Below are 20,833 nucleotides of genomic sequence, written 5' to 3' on the forward strand. Positions count from 1 at the left end.
AAAAAAAAATATTATAATATAAGTGATCTCTGATATACTAGGCTACAGATTCTTTTTGTAATTTAACAGGTTATCCAGTCACTAAATTCCTTCAGAGAGATCTATTTAATGGGATAATTTATTACCATCACTTAGGAGGAGAAATATTTGAAGATTCATTTGAGTTGGTTCTGTGTGATAGCCATGATCCTCCCAATCTTTCAGAAATTCAGGTAAGATTTAGAATTTATTATAAGGAATGAGAAAGAAAGCAGTGACATTTCTCTATAATCAAAAGGTATAGTGTTAAAGACACAAGTGAGCATGTCCCACCGAACACAGTAGAATTCACTGCTATGCAAATGAATGAGAATGGCTTTTTTCTTACCTAGATAGATCAAATTCATGATTGTATGTTATGGACGAATGTTGTCAGGTTTCCTCCTTAGCTGCCTTGATAGCGGAAGCTATCTAAATATATGACATGGCGTGGATAGATAAGTACCTTTATTGCATGCTAGAAGGAAGCAAATTCTTCTCCCCACCTTTTGCATGGTTTTATCCACAGTTTGCTTTGCATGTCTCACACTTTTGCTAGATGCCATTTGGTTGTTCACCTAATCAGAAATCCCACCCTGGGAAAGATTAGCTCCCAACATGTTTCCCACAGCCATATTTGTTGTTGGGAGAAGCTGTAACTCAGGCTTCAGGAGGATATCAGGCTGGGGAAAACTCTGTATTTGCACGAAGTAGAGAAATGGCATGGCAAACCAACAGAAAATGCAATACTAGTCGAACATTATTAGCTGTCCTTGAGGTTGTTTCTTCTAGCAGATGCCAGAACAAAGGACTGCAACATTTCAGAAAGTGTCCCTGGACTTCTAAAGTAAAATACAGATTAATTTAAACAAAATGTAAAGACCAACATTTCACAAGGCTGCCAGCTCTTGCAAGATTTCAACATGCCCATGTGATATTTTGTGAGAGCACATGCAGGAATGATGAAATCTCATTAGATTTTGGCATTCTTTTTTTTTTTTTTTAATGGGGAGAGTATCTAGGTAAATGTTTGCAGGATCTGATCATGCTTGAAAAATTTGACAGCCCTTGTACTTGTGGTGGGTGGTCCAACAAGTTGCATAGGTTCCTTCTAAGCACCATAGCTATTTAACTGTAGCATTTTGGATAGTCACTCTGTATTCAAAAAAAATTCAGGGTATAGTAATTTTTCTTACTATTGTTATACTAGATAATAAGAGTACGCATAATTCCTGTGAATGATCAGCTGCCAAAAGAATCTTCAGGAACAAATCGCTATCTGACTGTCAAGGAAACAGAGATTGCTCATTTAACAAAGAAACATCTTGGTTACATAGACACGGAAACCCAGGAAGGGGAGCTAATATACTCCATAACGTCTCCCCCATTCTTCTCTTCTGCACATTAGTAAGTCTCAGGGGAGGCACGCTTCTCCAGAGAAAACATACGTGTGTGTATTTTCAAGATCAGCTAGCCTTTGATGGTCAGCCGGGAGTGTTATCAAGGGGAGATTGGAAGGACTCCTGCTTCTCTGTTCGTTTTACATTATGCACACTTTGACTGTGGCCTTACTGGTGATTAGTTTTTCAATTTTCCTACAGTTTTTCAGGCCCCTCCCTGCAGCCACTTAGTCTACCTGCATGGATGTGTGGAGATAGGGCTGCACTATATGTACAATATTAGGGGCAGATTTATGTAGCCTCCAACTTACTGTACATGAAACTTACTGAAACTTAAAGATACTTCCTGTCTTAATATCTTTGCATACATGTACAGTATATGAAAGTTCTCAGCATGTATAGACAAAAATATGACAAGCTAATGCAATGGCAATGGACACTCTAAGGATACAGATCCAATAGGGTTAAGTAGGCAAGCTTAAAATGGCCTCAGAAGGGCATTTGAAAGCACAGATCTGATTATTCGAATTGGGAGGCTTCAGATTGTGCTTGTGGCTTTATGAATTATCTAAGTACATAGATACGTTGCCATAACAGCATGATAGACAGTAGGGCGATGCAAAGCATTGAAATGCAGTTGCAGTTACATTGTGGCAGATAAAACACATCTCCTTGAAGCCATGTGCCCTGGAAGTCTTGAGCCAACTGCTTCATAGCCTCCTCCCTCCCTCCCTCCCTCCCTCCCTCCCTTCCATTTATATAGCTCCTATCTCATAACTAGAGAGCCAGTTTGGTGTACAGTAATGGTTAAGGCACCAGGCTAGAAACCAGGGGACCCTGAGCAATAGTCCTGCCTTAGGCACGAAGCCAGGTGGGTGACCTTGGACCAGTCACTCTCTCTCAGCCCTAGGAAGAAGGAGGCAAGGGCAAGCCACTTCTGGAAAAGCCTTGCCAAGAAAACTGCAGGAACTAGTCCAGGCAGTCGCCAGGAGTCAACACTAACTCAAAGGTGCAATCATCGTCATCATCGTCGTCATCTCACAACTGCAAGGCTGGGCAGCAAACATATTAATAGCATACTAAGATGATGATAATATAATGGGGTCCGAGGACAATCTAACTCAAACCATTGAAACACAGAATCACATTGATGGACCCCATACCTGGGGAGCATCCAGGTCTCCAAGGATTTATGAAATACTAGCAGGGCTGGGGCCAATGAACTGTGACTGCTTCACTTTTCTATTGGTCTTAGTGGAAATTTTGTCTGTGTTTGCAGATGCCCATACAGAGAAGCAGGTAAAGACTTTACAGTACCAATCCTTCCAGCGCAGCATGCTTTGTAATGCTTTCGTTTGGAGGGATTGTATAGCCTTGATTGTTCACCAGTCACATTTTGATTATATGCCTGTATATGTTATTTATTGATAGATGAAAATGAAAGACTTGCTTTATTTTTTCAAAAAATCATTATCTACATACAGTACTTATGCAGACATTCTGTCGGTCACATCTTTATTTCACTACCTGTTATAACAAGTAGAGAGGCAGTTATAATGAACTCTCTGTCCCATTTCATAATGACTGTATTTCTTCTCTTGCTTTTCAACGCATCCCATGATTTTGTACACACATATGACATGTTTTTTTGTGCAGCCACACAGATGCTGGAAAATTGTTCATGGCAGATAGTATTCCTAAGCTCATCAAGGATCCTTCTACTCCATCACTGACATCATTCACTCAGGTTTGTCATTAAATTTAAAGTTTACCTGAAAACGAAATGTCCCATCACACATTACACCCACTTTATTTAAAGAGAGTCAATTGAAACAAGATGCTCTGCATATGATTAGAAGCAGTTTGCACTGCATTGAAACCATGAAAAAAACCATATAGCCCAAAGTTAGTGGGAGATAACAGGATTAATGCTAGTTTTAAGGAATTCCCGTGTGGGGTTAAACGCCAAAACAGATTCTTCTGATCTAGTTGGCCATGTAAAATATTATTGGTTAGGTGCTATTGAGTCAAACCCAATCCCTCTGATCCTGATCATCTTGATCTGACCCCAGTAACAATCCTTAGTTCTTCCAAGGACATTAAGCAATCTCTGATCCTGCCCATCTGCCTAATCCATTGTCTCCCTTCTACTTTGCTCAATCCTGCCAAGCACAGTAGTTTTTTCCAGAGCAGTCCACTTGCATCAAATTCATGAACTCTGCTTGCTTGTAATCAGTTCAAGGGAGCAGTCATTCTTAATTTGATCCAGGATGGATTGAGTGGTTCTTCTTGCAGTGTACAGTATTTTTAATAAACATTTTCAGATCCATAATTTGAAGGTCTTTTACCTCCTTCCTCTCACTCTTTCTTAATGACCAGCTTTCACAGCTGTATAATGGCTGAAATGTAAAACATAATGGTGGGTTATTGTAAAAATGTATGCACAAATAGATTAAAGCATAGTATGGTTGCAAGTATTTCCATGATTAAAAAACTGTTAGTGATGCAGATACAGAATGGAAGATTTTAGTGATATATAACAGATATTTGTTTAATTATTTTGCATCCATAGCATGCCATAAACCACATGAAAGTTGCCTATATGCCACCCCTGGAAGACATTGGTCCTGAACCTCAATATATCCAGTTCACATTTTCTGTCAGCAATCAACACGGTGGAACTTTGTATGGGAACTGTTTTAACATTACTGTTCTTCCAGTGGACAATCAGTCTCCAGAGGTATGGCTCTGATGCTAACAGTAGAAGGAAATAGAGGCTCAGGTCTGAGCTTCAGTAAGTGTAGAAACCAGGCTTGTTTTCTACACTTACACTTTTTAAATGTGGGTGTTTTTCAAAATCATTTGCTAGATTGTATTTTTGGTATAATTTAAATAGGATTTTAAAACAACAACAATAGTGATGGTATCTCAGAATGGAATCACGTGTTTTGACAAAACGTGGCTTTCCCCGGAGAAGACAGGGAGGGGCAAAGCACATTCAGGAAGGGAATTAATGATTAGAAATGGGAAGCCTTAAATTTTCTTGTGCTGTCAATTCTTCTTTAGAATTGTCAGTTTTCCCATTTCTGAGCCAGGATGATGGGAAAATAAATAAAAAAGCAAAAAAACAGAGAGGTGTCAGAAGGATTATAAAAGATTACAATTTCCTCTTTCTATATTCTGCTTTACAAGTTTCTCTCCAGCTCTCATAGCATTTAGAAGCTTTTGTAAAATGTAAATCTGCCTATGTTGTAGGCTATTGCAATTGTAATATTTTTTTCCTCTTTCGTGTGGTCTGAGGTTTTTTCCCCCCTATAAACTTTCACAATCTGTTAAAACTAGGGGCAATTTAGGGATAAATGGGAGAATAAAACTCTTATTTACTCCTATATGTATCTGATGGAAAGAATGTTTTCTTGGGTTGAACAGGAGTTAAAATGAGAAATAAGCAGGCTGTTAAAGCCCAAAGATTTGCCTGTTTCTTTACAACTTCAGAATCAGCCCTGTCTCTCTCTGATCTTATGATGTCTGTATTTGGAAACTGAGAAATTATTCAGTGTATCTGGATACACAACAAAGCAAAGCTAGCCTTTCATCTGGACTACAACTCAGTAGAGTTTGGAAGTGGTCCTTTGCCCACTGCTGGGAACTCTTGCTTTGACCTTCCTCCAGTGTCCTTGCTAAAGCCAACCATCATCCTTCCTCTTCCCTTTGTAAATCGTTTATCGAGGTGGGCGCTGAAGAAATGTGATAAATAAATAAAATAAATGTTCAGATACGGATGTTCAGCATCCTCCAGCTGCTGGATAAAGTTAGAATATTGCAAAACATTTCAGATTGGAAATTTTTGAGCACAAAGCAGCCTTCTTTCAAACTCAGAACATCTGTTTTGACTTCAGTGAGCTGTTCTTCCTTCACTGGAAATGTTCTGATGCTGTTTTTGCATTACCAGAAGCGTTCTGAGCTAAAAACAGCCCTGTTTCCAGCTCAGAAAATTTCAGATTTGAAACGTTTGGCCCACCTGTACTCAGCATCATAGGGAAAATACACTGGTTGTAAAACTACTAACATATGCTGTATTAGCAGTTATTGCTGGAGGATGATTTAAATGCAATAGAAAAATGATGGTTTGTAGGGGTAGGAAGATTAATTCCACAAATTAGTTCATACAAGATGAACTGAAAAATGGGAGGGGGGAGAGAGATAGCAATTTATTGTACATCCTTTTTGTGTGGAGTTGAAGTGAGAGGATTTTTGTTGCTCCTTAAGGAGCAGTAACTCAAGGGGTGGGACACTGTTTCTTTGCACTTTTGTGCAGAGACTGGCGATAAAGTGGAGAACCATCAGCTGGAGATAAACAAGGTGAGCGTTGACTGGCTCATGGTGTTCTCTGTATGGTTTTTGCATGTTGAGGTTGGCAGAAATGAAGACAATCATGGGTCAGTTTCAGACTTTGTGAGGACTTGTGAGTGGAACCAGCAGAAACGGAAGTGCCATATGACTTTGAAATCTCAGTAAATGTAGCCAAATACATACTGTACTTACAGTACTCCTCATAGCAGAACTGCCAGCAAAATGAGGTAGACCAGACCACAGGAAAACTAAAATGACTTTTATTGAGATTGGCTATAATAATAGAAACTTTTACAGTCTGACTGTGCTGTACCTCCTCCCTTTACTTATTAGGGAGGCATCTGTCTGATCCACTTCCGAATGCTATCTGGATGTTCTGGACTTAGAAGATGTTTTATTCTTTGTCACCTTGGCAGTGGAGCTTGCATATCTCCATCAATACCATCTACCTTACTTTCTACAATAAGAAAATATAATTTCAGAAAATACTTAAAATCATTTTTCATTTTGGGCACAGAGGCTGACATTCTTCAACTGACTTCATACCAGCTGAGTAAATTTTTGTGGAGGGCCTATCCAGGATATAAAGCGTCTTTTTTTAGATGAGATTTTTCAGGGCCTGCAGAATTGTGTTTTATGAAAAGAATTGCCTCAGTACAAAAGGATCAGTAAAATATTATTCTGAGAGGAAATGGCAACTGTTGTACCTTTTCTTTTGCTTAGGTGCTTACACACAGCTTGAAAGTAAAAGAAGGAGGCCTGAGCACCATTACCAAAGACCATATTTTGATTTCAGATGTGGACACCAAACTGGAAAACATACGTATCCAACTCCTTGGGCTTCCTCTTCATGGGACTGTTGAGTTAGATGAAGTTCCTATGAATCAAAGAGATTGGCTGACCTGTGAAGACTTGCAGATGTCCAAAGTCAGGTTAGAGAGCTAACTGCTTTTGCTATGAAGTCATAAGCCTGATTTAAAAATGATCTATTTTGATGAAATGTAGCTGTCATATGTTCACTGGGGAGCAAATATGTTTCAGTTCTTTCCCTTCCTCTCCATATTAACTCTTTGCAGATATAAAGCTAGCATGTCAGGAAAGCTAATCCAAAATTCTCCCTATCAATTTTATTTCAAACAGTAGATTCTGTATTTACAACTGGAAACCCAACCTTCCTACATAGTGATATCGAGATGTATTGTAGTACAGTCTCCATGATCCTCAGGCAGCATGATCAATGTTCAATGAGATAACATCAGTTGTAATTGACCACACCTAAAGGACTCAAAATAGAAGAAGTGGGGGGGGGGAGTAAAAATATCAAAATGGTGGGTGTGACCATGTGATCAAAGCCCCATTCCTTTTTAACATACATTGTATACATGTAAAAAATGTATACATTGGGGGAGGCTTTGATTTCATAGCTGTACCTTACATCTTTACTTTTTTGACATGCCCCCCCATGAATGCCCCTTAGTGAAGAGTGGGGTATATTAGCTCTTTTGAGAGAAGACTGAATTTAGTAACGTGTACAGAGGTTAGTGCGTTATTGAAGCAGTTGAAGTGCCAATAGTAGCAGTAGCAGCCTTGCAAACATAAGTTTATAATTTGATTCCCATAGGTACCACCATAATGGTTCAGAGCTTCCACAAGATCATATTCTTTTTGTGGCTACAGATGGCATCAATTCCTTTGAATTCATTCTCCATGTGAAGGTCAGTGTAAGATTCCTCAAAATGTCCAGTACATCCAGTGGAAAAGTGAAATTTTCAGAGGGATTTGCAATTTGTTTCAGCAACTGGGAGTTTGTAGACAGGAAGAGGTTTGTTCTTCACTTTGGAGGTTGATGTGACAGTACTCGTTAGACAACAAATTTGATATGTAGGAGTTGATAGACACCTGCACCTGTTCCAGCTTATCCCCTGTTGTCAGGAATGAATTTCATTTAGAATTAAATGATGAAGAAAATGCAATGTGTTAGTAAGAGAATGATTTTTTTCTCAGGTATGTTTAGGCAGCAAAAGCCACTTAAGCAAACCAAGCCTATGTTGCATTTTATCTGAGTTCACTTTTACGTTTCCTAGATTATTACAAATCAAAATGATTAGATACTTTCTTTTGTAAATTTGGGAAAATATCAGTCCAACTATGTAGATTATGCTTTTTAAGTGTACACATAAACAGCTAATTCTGCATACTACGGTGCAACCACATGCAGTGGAATCTAGGTTCTCTTCTTTTCTTCAGTTCTTTAAATAAAAACGGTTCAGGAATAGATCCGTTTTCAGGTGGGAGGAAGGTACTTTTGCATCTCTAATACACACACTGCACTGTGCAGAGATCTGGATTTGAAAGGTGAACTGTCCTCTACGAAATCAGGAGAAGATGTATTTCATTTGAGGTGCTCTTGACAGGTCCTATGTACATGCCCATCCTTGCTCCATATCACATTTTGCCCTTCAAGTCCAGATCACTGGATAGCCCTCATATGTGCCACAGAAGAAGGAGCAGTAAGTAGAGGAATGGTGAGCTGGGAAAAGAGTAAGAACCCACCTGTCTTTTTATTGCTTTGCTTGCCATCTCCCACTCCTGAAGCTGTTTCTCTCCTTCCAGAAACAGGGTTTTTTTAGAAGGCCAACATGCGTAGATGACACATAGTTATCTCATGGAATGGAATGGCCAAAGTTGTTTGGAAATGTTCAGATACTCTCACCTGAGAAGCTGACTGTTGCTTTCTGCCCTGTGGTTTTGATCCTAGGGTTGTCCATCTGTGGAGCATGTAGTTCACTGTTTATAGGCACAACAGTTTGTGCTGGCTGTATAATCTGAAAATTTCTTCCTCATCTTTTTTGTCCATTTCTCTCCATATTTTATGTGTTGACATTAGTAGGAGTTTTTCAGATGTTAATTGAATGTAAATCTACTGTAATTTACTCTCTTCCTTAGCTGAGGCATGCTTGCTCACTGTGGCAGTGAATTACACAGAGAATCACTACAAGCTGACTTCTGCTTATGCATTGGACATTGCTTTTCTTCTCTTGAAGCTCCCATTTCTTTCTTAGATTTGTTCTGAGGTTTTTCCCAATGTTCTGGAGCAGATCTTGGAATGCACAGGGAGACAGGGAGGAACAATAACCTAACTTGCCAGCAATATCCATTCCATGGCACATGATATAACTGGAAGCAATCCTCTGTCTATGCATATTCTCTTTTAGGTAATTCCTGTAAATGATGAGGCCCCGGTGATGAATGCTGACCTCATTCCCTTCATGCAGTGCCCAGAAGGACAGGCAGTGCCCATCACTTCAGAGAACCTCTATGCAACTGATAAAGATAGTGAAGAACTGCAGCTGATGTTCATGGTTGCACGACCTTCTAAGCATGGGGTTGTGAAGAAAGGTGGACTTGTGATAGATCGCTTTCTCCAAGCTGATATTGTTTCTGGAACAGTGACATATGAACATACAAGTAAGCAAAAGCATGGGACTAATTGTAGAAGGCACAGAGAATGGCCTTGAAGGACAGTGGAAAGATCTGTTACCAAGGCAATGATCAGACAAGCATGGCTTAAGCCCATTCCAAGAAACAAACTTGAGAAAACGCCTCAGGCAGGACCTCCCTAATTCACATAAAAATAAAGCCAGGGAGGAGGGAAGCATATTCAGGCTTGCAAGATTTTGTTACTATAGTTGTTCTAATAAGAGTAGTTTTAGACCTATATGGCATTGGTTTCTTAGTCTGATCTACCCAGTAGGGCTGGCACTAATTATATAAAGGCCTGAGTCTTTACTGGTATCCTGAAAAATGATCTCCCTTGCAGTTCCTTTTGAACTGCATAAAAATGGCTCTGCTATGTCTGGAAAGGGCCTTTCTGGTGATTTGTTTTTGTTTTTATGTAGCATTGCTATACCACATCTGAAAATTAATATATTATGTTTTCCAAGAAAAGAAAAATCCAGAAAAAAAGAAAGAAAGACATTGAATGCTGGAATAAGTAGGAGTGAACTGTGCTCAAGAAATATTTAGTAGATTTATTTTCTGCCCAATTTATTTCCAGTCAACAAATTTTACCACTAATTTACTTCTTCAAGAAAGTTTGCTTCTCATATCAAAAGATAAACTCTTAATACTTTTCACTTAAACTGTAGACTCCTTTACCAGAGGGTTGTTTAGTAAAGGAGTTTTAAAAAGTTTGTCCTTCATAAGGATTATAATGATTATAATGATTAGTTGCCCCTGAAGAAGGAATTTCATTCTATAATGCATTAGGCAGAAGTAAATTGGATAGTAACTATTTCTTTGGCACTTCTTCAGAATTACTTTCTTATTCTTCCAGATGAAAGTCGCATGTAATCCATAATATTTTAAAATATTGGTCAAGATGCAGAGAGCATCTTAGCATTAATCCACCACTTGGATTCTTATTTTTACTTCTATTTATATTATTTTTTACTGTATTTTACTTTTTGTATTTATTGTGATGGTTTTAATCGATTATTGTTTTAATCGATTGTTGTTTAATCGAGTCCTCCGATGGGAGGAGATGGGCGGGGATAAATTAGATAAATAAATAAATAAATAAAATTAATTAATTAATAAAATAATATGGCTAGACTTCAGGTGACAGATGTTGTAACTGATGCTGAACTATCATTAATTTTATTAACTATAATAATAATATTAACTATAATAATTTATTAAATTTATATGCCATCCGACTACTGACTAGCTTCCAAAGCACGAGAGTCCTTTTCACATAGAATTGACGCAGACATGGCAATTATATAATGTTCATATGAGTAATACCAGATATTTCTGTTAGTGAAAATACAAGTGAAATGAAATGAAATGAAATGAAATGAAATGAAATGTATCAAACAAAAATAGTCATGTGCAAAATTGATAAACTTTTGATTTACATACATAAATCTTCCATTTTGCCTGTGTATCACCTCTTTGAGCAGCCAATATTATAAAGCATAGAGTGTTTATGAGGCCAGTCTTCATGACATAAAAGCAGATGACACTAAATAATCAAACCCATACTTTTACTGATGACAAATGCTGAAGGTGATCCTGGTATCTGGACAAAACACTCGTATCTGCCACCAAACAACTCCCGTGAGTGCAGTTTTTCTCCCCCATTTTAGAATTCCAGTTCATCTTGGGAAAATGCATAAAGAGAAAAACTTAAAATCAATTGTGAAAGCATCAGCTCAATTCAGTTGATGAGTTTCTCATCTGACAGTCTTCCCTCATGAGTCTGTTGAAGAATTGTTGGCCTGAAAATCTCTCAAAATCTCCCACCACATGTAAAGCTGACAGACCTGATTTAGTTCTTTCTACAACTGCTCTGTACAGCTGTTCTGATTTACAGTCTGAACGGGTGCAGTCCAATAAGAAGAGTGTTTCAGGTCAGAAACTACACGATTGAATCAGGTCTAGGAACTCAGCAGTGAAATTTGGTAATGAATTTAGATACAAACTTTCTTAAATATATAACAGATTTATTAAGAAAGAATACTAGCTCAGTGGAATTGAAGCACTTTTCAAATCTATCTTTTTTCCAGTGGGATTGATTGGAACATGTCTCTAACAGCACCATGTGATGCAATGGGACTTCTAAGTTCTTACTTTTGGCTGCCTGTTGTCAAAATAGTCATTAGGAAAATATTGAAATATGGAATTACTTTACAGTAATATTAATAATGTCCTCATGCTGCATATCCCATATGAGAAAGTAATTGGTTACTTCCCAGTGCTGCACCCCCAGAATATTTATCCTATTTGCATTACAAAGAAAATATATGTGTAGAATCTTTTGATAGCTTTGTGATTATTAATTAACCACACAAATATAGAATAATGCACTATAGCTGCATAACAATTTTAGACATTTCTTTTAAACTTCTTTTCATTATTCATGATTTCAAAATTATTGCTGAATATAATTTTCATACCTCTTGTTGGAATGATAGGTTAATGCTGCAAAAATATCATACTTTATCTATAGTTGTTTTTTTCCAGGTGGTGAGATTGGCTTAGCTCCTATATTTGATATTCTTACCTTTATTGTGTTGGATGATGAAATTGGTCCTGATGTAAAGGCCTGTTGTGATGATAAGTCTCCATTTTTTCCTGTGCCACATCATAAATCCTTTCCAGTATATGATATTAATATCACAATATTTCCAGTCAACAACCAGCCACCATCAATTGCCACTGGTAAAAATATTATTGTTTTTATGTCTGTCTAGTTGGTAAATGGGGAAAGGCGATTGTGTAAACACATGCAAAATTTAGCATATAGCAAAATAGTTAAATGTTTTCTTATTTACTCATTCAGATTGCCACATTCTGTCATTTAAAACTTAGGGAGAATGGTAGAGGATGGAGGACATCTTTATTCTTGCCTGTACCAGTGGAGCTATGAAGGCTATGTAGAGTACCATCCATAAAAAGCATTGTCCATCATGGATAATGAGATCATTAGTGGTAAGCCAAATAGGCCAGTACCAATTCAACTGTGCTGCAGGACATGGAAGGACACCAGTAATATGTCTGCATTCAATTCATAATACAATTCATATTTCTTATGCCACTGCAAGGCTGACTAATTACCAGAATTACTGCACAATAAATGTGGGTTGTGTTACAAGTTACAAAGAGAAGTAATCATGAATCCATTCTAAGATTTGCTGAAATCTTTGGGGATTTGCTTAACACACTGTCATTAAATTCCAATGTGATTGTATGAATGAATGCAGTAGTGTGAAACCCAGTTTTTCACAGTCAAGTTTTATTGAGTTTGTCCAAGATGGACTTGCAGCTCCAGCAGATGTTGCAGGTGTGATCTTCTGCTATAGATCAGCACTTCAATTTAGGCACCCTGCAATACTGCTATGGCAAATGCAATTCCTAGATTAAAGTGATTGACATAGCCCTTCTCATGCAAATGTTGCAGGACTTTTGCAGTGTGTATTCTGTTCCACTGTCAGCATTCTTTTATTCAGATGTTAGTGGAATTGCATGAAATTACAAGAAAACAAGCCTTGGTCTTTTGGGCATGGAAAAAACTAACTGCAGAGAAGAACAAACAGCAGGCCAGAGTTGTATGAATTAAATCTAAATTGCTTTTTTAATTATTTGAAGTCTGTGTTGAAATCAGTTTTGAAATGCAAGGTATGATATATGCCTGCAGTTGGAAGGGTAACATATAAAAGGTCTGAGATGGTGTTAGGAATGAAGGTGGCAAGACAGGAACCAGGAGGTTTCCAGGCACAAGAGAACTTTTATGTTTACACATCCCAGTTGCCTCCAAAAGCCTTCAAGAATGGCTTTCCGTTGTCTTGGAAAAGTGGGAGGAAGAAGCCTAGGATTTAAATCCTGCATAGGCTTTGATTGTTGTGAACTTCACATGGCCGATCTTCTGTCGCATATGACTTCCTCCTAGTCTGCTGAGTCACAACTCAGAAACTAGTTCCTAAAAACGGGTTCAGTGTCTAGAGAGCTGAGATTTCCAGCTGTGCCCGAGGGAAGTCCAAATAACAGAAAGAACTTTACTATTTCAGATTGCAGATGAAGTTGCATTTAGGAATGCTTTCTGTGTAATGAAACTTCCCTACAATAATTAAGTTGCAAAGATGAAGGGGGAACATATTCCAGGAAGGGTTTTTTTTTTCAATTTCAAGATTTTCATATACATACACACACACACACACAAACATTTACAATAAAAATAAATGATCTGGGAAGAGCACTAAAAGTACATGACTCACTTTCTCCTCTCTGAAATTAAATAGTCTATTACTGTATATACCTTTAATATAGTAACTAAATGTAGAAAGATTAAGTACTAGTTTAATGTTAAAAGTAAACTTTTAAAGATCAGTAGATGAAGACTGATCATATTTAGGATTATCTATAAGGACAAAGCTGAATTATACATATTGCTTTATTTTTATTAATTGTTTATAAAGTATCCAACCTCTGCTAGGCATTAATTATAGATTAGAAATTCAAGACAATCCCTTGACACAGGTTTATCGTTAAAAGCTTTCATACTGGGCATATTAACTGGACTTAGAAGAAAAATTGCATTTAAAAACACAGGATCTCTTGTGGATGAAATTATGTATGAGTCCTAAATACTACAACTAAGTTTGCTGGAGTGAGCTCTAGTGTTACGCAATAGTTCCAATTCAGATCTCTTTATTGTTCTTCCACATTTTACAAAATAAAGCTAGTTTGCCAGTATTGTATGCAAGTACACCACTTTTCAACAGCTCACGTATAAGCAGATTTGTGGTTTGCTGTCTATCACCCAGGCAATGTTCTGAAATTGAAGGATTGTCCCAGCAGAGAGATTAAGCACTGATGCATGAAAAATGGTTCATTATGAGCAATTCATAATAGCTTTCAGGCAATTAATGCTGTGACAAACAGAGGTAACAACCCATCTTGAGCAGCCCATAAACCATTCTGAATAGCTTATCAGCAAAATTGTTTTGCAAGTGTTTTTTCCCCCTTTCTTCTTCTCTTGCTGAGAAAGAAGAGTCATTGGTCTGACTGGAAAACAATGGCACCAAGTGGTTGAAGGAGAGTTTTCCTCATTAATTATTAGTTGCATTTCTTTAGCCTGAAATACCATGGGGATTTAATAAGTTTAAATAACAGTAATCATCTCTCTCTCTCTCTTTCTCTCTCTTGCAGGACTTGTGTTTGCTGTGCTGGAGGGTGCCTCAGCAGTTATCACAAGTAAACACTTGTATGCCACTGATCTTGACACCAACGCAGATGACTTACAGTTTGTTTTAACGTCACCTCCCCAGTTTGGGTACATAGAAAATATATTACCTTCACCTGGTTTTGAGAAAAGCAATGCAGGAATAAGTATAGGTAGGTCTGTGCTACAGGGAAGGGCCACTTGTCTTTAAATACAGAAAAGTTGGTACCTTCTCTGGGGTATCTTATGGCATTCCTGTATATACTGATGGCTGTCTGTTGGGGTTCTTATCTGTCCTGTTCTTGGTTATGGATTTCACTGTATTCTGTGGAGAGACTAGTTGAACCCACATTTATCTGACATTAAAATTGGCTCCAGGTTTTGGCAGTTGGCTCCACCTCTAGTAAATACAATGAACATTCTCTTATTTCTGTGTAACCCTTTCTTTTTGTCTTTATTCTAAACAATTGTATGTGTTTTGTTAGTTATCTCTACTGTTATTTCCATCAGGGGGAGAAATAAGCATTTTTATTATTTTTTCATTCCACCCCTCCCCGCATGTCTAGCCTCATTTCAAATGGAAAATGTGAGGAAGATGCATATTAACTATGTTCAGACCAGACACAGGAGAATTGAACCAACCACAGACCAATTTATGCTGTACGTCACTGATGGAAAACATCATTCAGTGGAAACACCATTTTATGTCTTAATTAACCCGAGCAATGATGAAGTACCAGAATTCATGGCAAGGAATATTACAGTAAGGAAGGAAATGGTGTCTCAAGGACCTCTTTTAACGAGGCAATATAGTAATCTTTGCTTTTATGGTCTCTTGTCAAAATTATTCCATCTCTGATCTTATGTGCATGTATATTCAACCAAGTCACGCAAAAACAATTGTGCTATGTTTATCTTCAAAATATTTTATTTAGGCCTCTGACCTTTTTGCTTTGAGTATATCATTCACCTGTACCCCAATTCTGTACCCAGACTTCTATGAAGCCTTGTTTGTCTTGCTTTAACTTTTGGGAGGAGTATGAAGGATCAATGGAAAAAGCAGGCTAAACATTGCATTTCTACAACTTACCTAATTGGCTGAGCTGCAGAAGTTCAGTTCTGTCAAGAGAACGCAGCAGTGTGATACCAATCCCAGATCAGTGTAGATAGTGCAGATCAGTTGTGAATGAAAATTACTTCTTCACTCTTTCTCTGCCTTTCTAATTCTTCTGCCAATCTCCACTTTTTCCTGCCTTTCACCTGTTTCAAGTCTGTTTTGTTAGTACGTTTCTTTTTCTTTCTTTCCGCATGTAAAGTGAAGCACAAAAATGCTTGGGGGGCATCTCTTTGTGAAAAGTGAGTTTTGTTCTTTTTCTATATCCTGGAGACATACTCATATTAATTAAAAAGAAGAAAGCCTTTGTTACACTGAACAGTCTAATGGTGATTTACTGAGTGGTCTTAGACTGGTTTATAGACCTGAGAATCCTAATTCCTATCATTCATTTTGTGAAAGAGTTGACTTTTATCTTCTTTTGACTATTTAGGTGCAAGAGGGACAGATGAAGGAGTTGGATCCATCTGTAATCAATGCTGTTGATCTGGATGTACCAGAAGATATCCTCATGTTTACTGTCCTTAAACAGCCCCAGCATGGATTTCTTGTTAAGGGAGTATATGGCAATGATATCTCCCATTATAGGCAAGCAATTATTAGTCACCAGCACCATGAACTTAATGTGGATGGATTCTCCATGGAGATTTTAAAAAATGGTAAGTGTTGTGTTCCTTCTGGCAGTGTTTGTTCTTTGAAACAATTTCTACCAGATAATGGGCAATAAAACATACTTGTGTGTTCACTTCTCTGCCCAGTTTGAGGTTGCCACTGATATATCTGTTTGTTGGTTTGTATCTGATGGTCATAGATATAGATTGCAATGCTACACACATTTACAATGAAACCTCATTTTAGATGTTTGTTGGAAGGGAGGGATTTCTGTTACTCCTGAATGGCCATTAAATACAAAAAGAGAACTAGTTAGATGATTTGCACAGTGACTTCATGATATACATGTTACAAAATCACATCATTTGCATCATTTTTAAAAAAATATGCAAAATTGCTTCATTTGTGTAATTATGCAAATTGATTAAAACTATGTTATCTACCTTATTTATGTTATCTACATCATTTATGTAATAATGTTATTATTAACATACATTTATCAGCTTTCTTGGATGACTGCAGGTACAGCAGACTTGTCTGTTACTTTAGGGGAATGCCCAAACAGAAATCTCGCCTGTTGGAGCTGAAGAATACTAAACTGAGATTTAGTAAATGAAACTAAGATTTTATTCATGAAGGATTCTTCAGTTCTTTCGTTAAAAATAGTCCGTTAATATAACAAATGGAGACTAAATTAGAATAAAACAGTCTGTAACTGAAGGATTCTTCAAGATTTTATCTATTGTGTAAATCTTTAAGCCAATCCAATTTCCTCTATTTTTAAATACAGTTGACTTAAGGAATGTTGGGTACTAGTTTTACAATATTTTGTCATAATTAATTCGGCAACAACAACAACATACAATTTATTGTGTGTAGCATTTCATAAATCTTGGGAAATACAGACATTATCTTTAGAGTAAGCTTAATTGCCAAGCTTTAATAAATATGTTCACTGATTTCCTCAAGTGTTTTATACCAAAAAGAATAACATCTAAAATGATAATATTCACTATTTGATTATTATCCTTCCAACACATTCTAGAAAAGTTTTGATTTTTAGGTAATCTTAGAAGAATGTAGTACTTTCTGTGAATTATTTTAATGGTCATTTTGTGACGATCTACCAAAATAAAGTTTTCACTGAGTTCAAATAGCAAATCTTCCCATATATTTTTGAGGTTGTTGTATTTGATAATGATAATTAATTGTAATATTAAAGAAGTTACTTTGATTTTAAATGAGTCTATACATCATTCATAAAATGCTTTTACTTGTCATAATTCATGCAAGAAAATGAATAATTTTGTCTCACACGGAACCTGGTTGGATATTTTTCTGTATATGTATTTAGCAGAGATAGATTTACTATCAATAATCAGATCTTCGATCCTGTAAAGTCCTCTGGGTTTCCATTCCTTAGACTGGTCATACTTACTGTGCTTAAAACTTGATATCAAGGAATGAGAGTAAAGGAGACCAGGAATCAGAAGTTGTTTCTGCTTTTTCCAAATATCTTAGGTAATATCAATTTTTAATAATAGGTATTAATTTCTTAGCATTAGGAAGAATTTGTGCTGCCCTAACAGAGGACCCCATGCTAGGTCACAATTCAATAATCACTGAATATTATTTGAATTCCTCATAATATAAATGAATTTTCTTATTGAAAAGAACCAAAATAATGTTATGGATTTTAGAAAGTGTCTTAAACTTCCATCATGCCTTTGTACAATTTGGATAATCCTAGTTTTCAAAATATAATTATGCATACATTAAAAGAGCCATATACAAAAGCAAATAGTAACTTATCAGATTGGACATATTAGGACAAATAATGGAATTTTAGGAACAATGTTTACTTTAACTGATTTTTTTCCCTCCTTAAATGAATATTAGCTGAACTGTGTTTCTGCTAACTTTTATCGTTGTTGTGTATCTGTTGAAGGAAAATAAACCAAAACCACTCCCAGCACAAGCTATGGTGCAAATCTCTAGGCCATAATTAATTTATTGTATTGCGGAAAGAAATTGCAATGCTTAAGAAGTTTGAGGCCTTCAATAAACAAATTAGACAAATTTGCAGAAGATACATGTGGTTGTCATGATGGTAGTAAGACTTCTGATATGAGTTGCTGTACAGCAACAGAAAGAGATTTGTTCTTTGGTTCAGTTGAGGAAGGTGCTTTGCAGGCTTCATGCAAGTGAAAGCCAAATGTTTACGTTCGGTGGGAGGAGAGAAAACTGTTGCATCCTTTATTGGGACTCAAGTGGAAAAGAAACATATTCTTCTTCTGGACATAAAGTGGATTGCTTGGAAAGGAGATTTCTTCATGACCAAGGCCTGACAATGTTTCTGAATCAATGATGTGCAGCTGGATGAATAAACAGCTGTTACATTCAAGGCTTTCCCCATGCCAACTGAAGCAAGTTGCTGTGTCCAAAACACACAGGAGTTTGGCCTTATAGAAATAGGAGGAAATGAGGTGGAAAAGATGGGGAGGGGGGAAATGGGACAGAAACATTTCTCCTTTCCTTTCTGACCTCCTTTTTCTTGTTACCACCTATATTCTCTGCCTTTCAGGATTGAAGCTTGTGTATCTACATGACGACTCCGACAGCCTGGCTGATGACTTTTCAATCCAGCTGTCAGATGGGAAACATAAAGTATCAAAAACCATTTCAGTTGAGGTTATCCCAGTTAATGATGAGAAGCCAATGCTGACCAGGTAAGCCACAGGTACCTCTTCCAAACTGGTGGGTGTGTTCGGACCGAATGATCCAGCACTGACCATATTCATGATTTAAAAAGCTCATCTTCGGTAAATATGCACACTAATGCCAGCAGTGTTTTCATGTAGTATTCTTCCTCACTGAAGAACATTCTGCAATGATCAGTGAGAGAAAAGTTAGCCAGTTCTGAATAGGAGACAGTTGTAAACATAGGTATATATATATATATATTGTCTGTGTGTGTGTGTGTGTATGTATATGTATATATATTCTAATGATATATATGCAGGCAGATGTTACATACAAATCCAATGAAATTGTTGTTTGGAGGGTTTTGGAAGATGATATAAAAACAATAATGATATTAGCACACTCTCTATTGGCCAGTCGACTCTTGGACCAGACGTTTGTTCTCTTGCTTTTTTTCTATCTGTTCATCCAAGGAGACAAAACCTATTTATATTGCTATCTAGACCAGCCATTCTTCAACTTCTTTGCAAAAAATTGCTATTCGTTGTGGAGGGAAATGCAAATCAAACTCCTCCACAGCAGAAATCTGAAATCTTGTATTTTGGGTCATCTCTTCAGAAGTAAACTCAGAAGTTCCCAAAATCACTGACAAAAGAAGAGAATGGAGAGAAAGTAGGAGAGTGCAAATTCTCCCTGGCAAGTGAATTTAGTGGGCATTTTGAATAATGCCAGGCTGAATCAGAGAGCCCGAGCATTCATGAGAGATCGTCTTCCAGAAAGTTGGCTTTCTCCCTCTTGCTTTCAAAGGCACTGAAAACTTTTTGCTTGGAATTTGAGCAGGCGGGCGCAGTTGTGCTCCATACATCGCCTTTAATCATCATTATAAGCTGCTCAGAGTCACTTGCTGAGATTGGCAGCTATAGAAATTGAATAAATAAATAAAGTAAAAAAATTATTCTCCTGACAAGAGAAAGCTATCCTTCATAATGCAGAAAAGAAAGGATAGCAGCTGGACCCTTTGCATTGCTAGAAAGTTCACTGAGGGGTTGCTTTGAAGTTTGAGGTGTGGGTTTTTTGTTTTTTTTTACTTCAAAACAACGGCCTCATGTACTTGCTAGTGGCACAAAGGATCCTGTTGTACTCCTCCAGTTGCCTTCTTCTCTTTATAATGTATGTCATTGCAAACAAAAGAGAGAAGGGAAAACAGGTGTGTGCACAGCTTTGAACTATCATTCCAATACCTTTGATGTAGCTTTAAAAAAATTAGTCCTTTCCTGCCCCCAAACAAAAGACAGAAGCAGAAATGTGGGGCTTCCCTGCGCCATCATCCATTTGCCTCTTCCATGGTAAATTTCATAATCCGATTTTATCGGATGATCGACCTCTTTATGATTACACACAAAAAGTAATACTGTGCCAAGCAAGCTTCAGCCTTGTGAAAACCCTATTGGAAAAGCTGTAGCTAATGCAATCCTGTCTTAATGTAATCGAGTGTTGAAGGTGTGGAGCTGTAGCAACATGTGGGCTTTGTAACCGTGGAAAGACATGGGGAAATGCTGTGGCTCCTTGAAGACTAGTTAGTGTAGGATACATATGCTTTCTTAGGCAACAGATGCAGGAAGCTGTTAGCTATACAAGTTCATGAGCAGTAAAATAAATAGTTTGTAACATGTATGGGACTGCCATCCTCATACTGGCCTCTCTCCTGGTCTTTTAATAGCACCCTAAAGCACAGAAAACAGTAAAGATCTTCCCAGTATTTATCTCCATCTCTGAGCAATTTCATCAGCTTTGTTTCTCTCTTGGGTACATAAAAAAACAATGCCAATGTGGCCATCCTTATGACATGCTTGCTTACTTGCTAACATGGTTGCAATCTTGCATGTGATTAGGCTGACTTGAAGGGGA

General features: G+C 37.3%; 1 protein-coding gene across 1 annotated transcript in view; it reads left to right on the forward strand.

The window, feature by feature from the left end:
* Positions 1–20,833, forward strand: part of FREM1 (FRAS1 related extracellular matrix 1) — an 82,264-nt gene that overhangs the window by 25,451 nt on the left and 35,980 nt on the right. Inside the window, exons 9-20 of the mRNA XM_063296643.1 lie at positions 70–212; positions 1,229–1,425; positions 3,075–3,165; positions 3,991–4,158; positions 6,495–6,703; positions 7,393–7,486; positions 8,987–9,239; positions 11,799–11,996; positions 14,484–14,669; positions 15,063–15,259; positions 16,044–16,269; positions 18,807–18,951. Of these exons, the coding sequence (XP_063152713.1) occupies positions 70–212; positions 1,229–1,425; positions 3,075–3,165; positions 3,991–4,158; positions 6,495–6,703; positions 7,393–7,486; positions 8,987–9,239; positions 11,799–11,996; positions 14,484–14,669; positions 15,063–15,259; positions 16,044–16,269; positions 18,807–18,951 (2,107 nt within the window). The remainder of the gene's footprint in view (positions 1–69; positions 213–1,228; positions 1,426–3,074; positions 3,166–3,990; positions 4,159–6,494; positions 6,704–7,392; positions 7,487–8,986; positions 9,240–11,798; positions 11,997–14,483; positions 14,670–15,062; positions 15,260–16,043; positions 16,270–18,806; positions 18,952–20,833) is intronic.

This window comes from Candoia aspera, chromosome 2, assembly GCF_035149785.1.
Source record: "Candoia aspera isolate rCanAsp1 chromosome 2, rCanAsp1.hap2, whole genome shotgun sequence".
Classification (NCBI taxonomy): Eukaryota; Metazoa; Chordata; class Lepidosauria; order Squamata; family Boidae; genus Candoia; species Candoia aspera.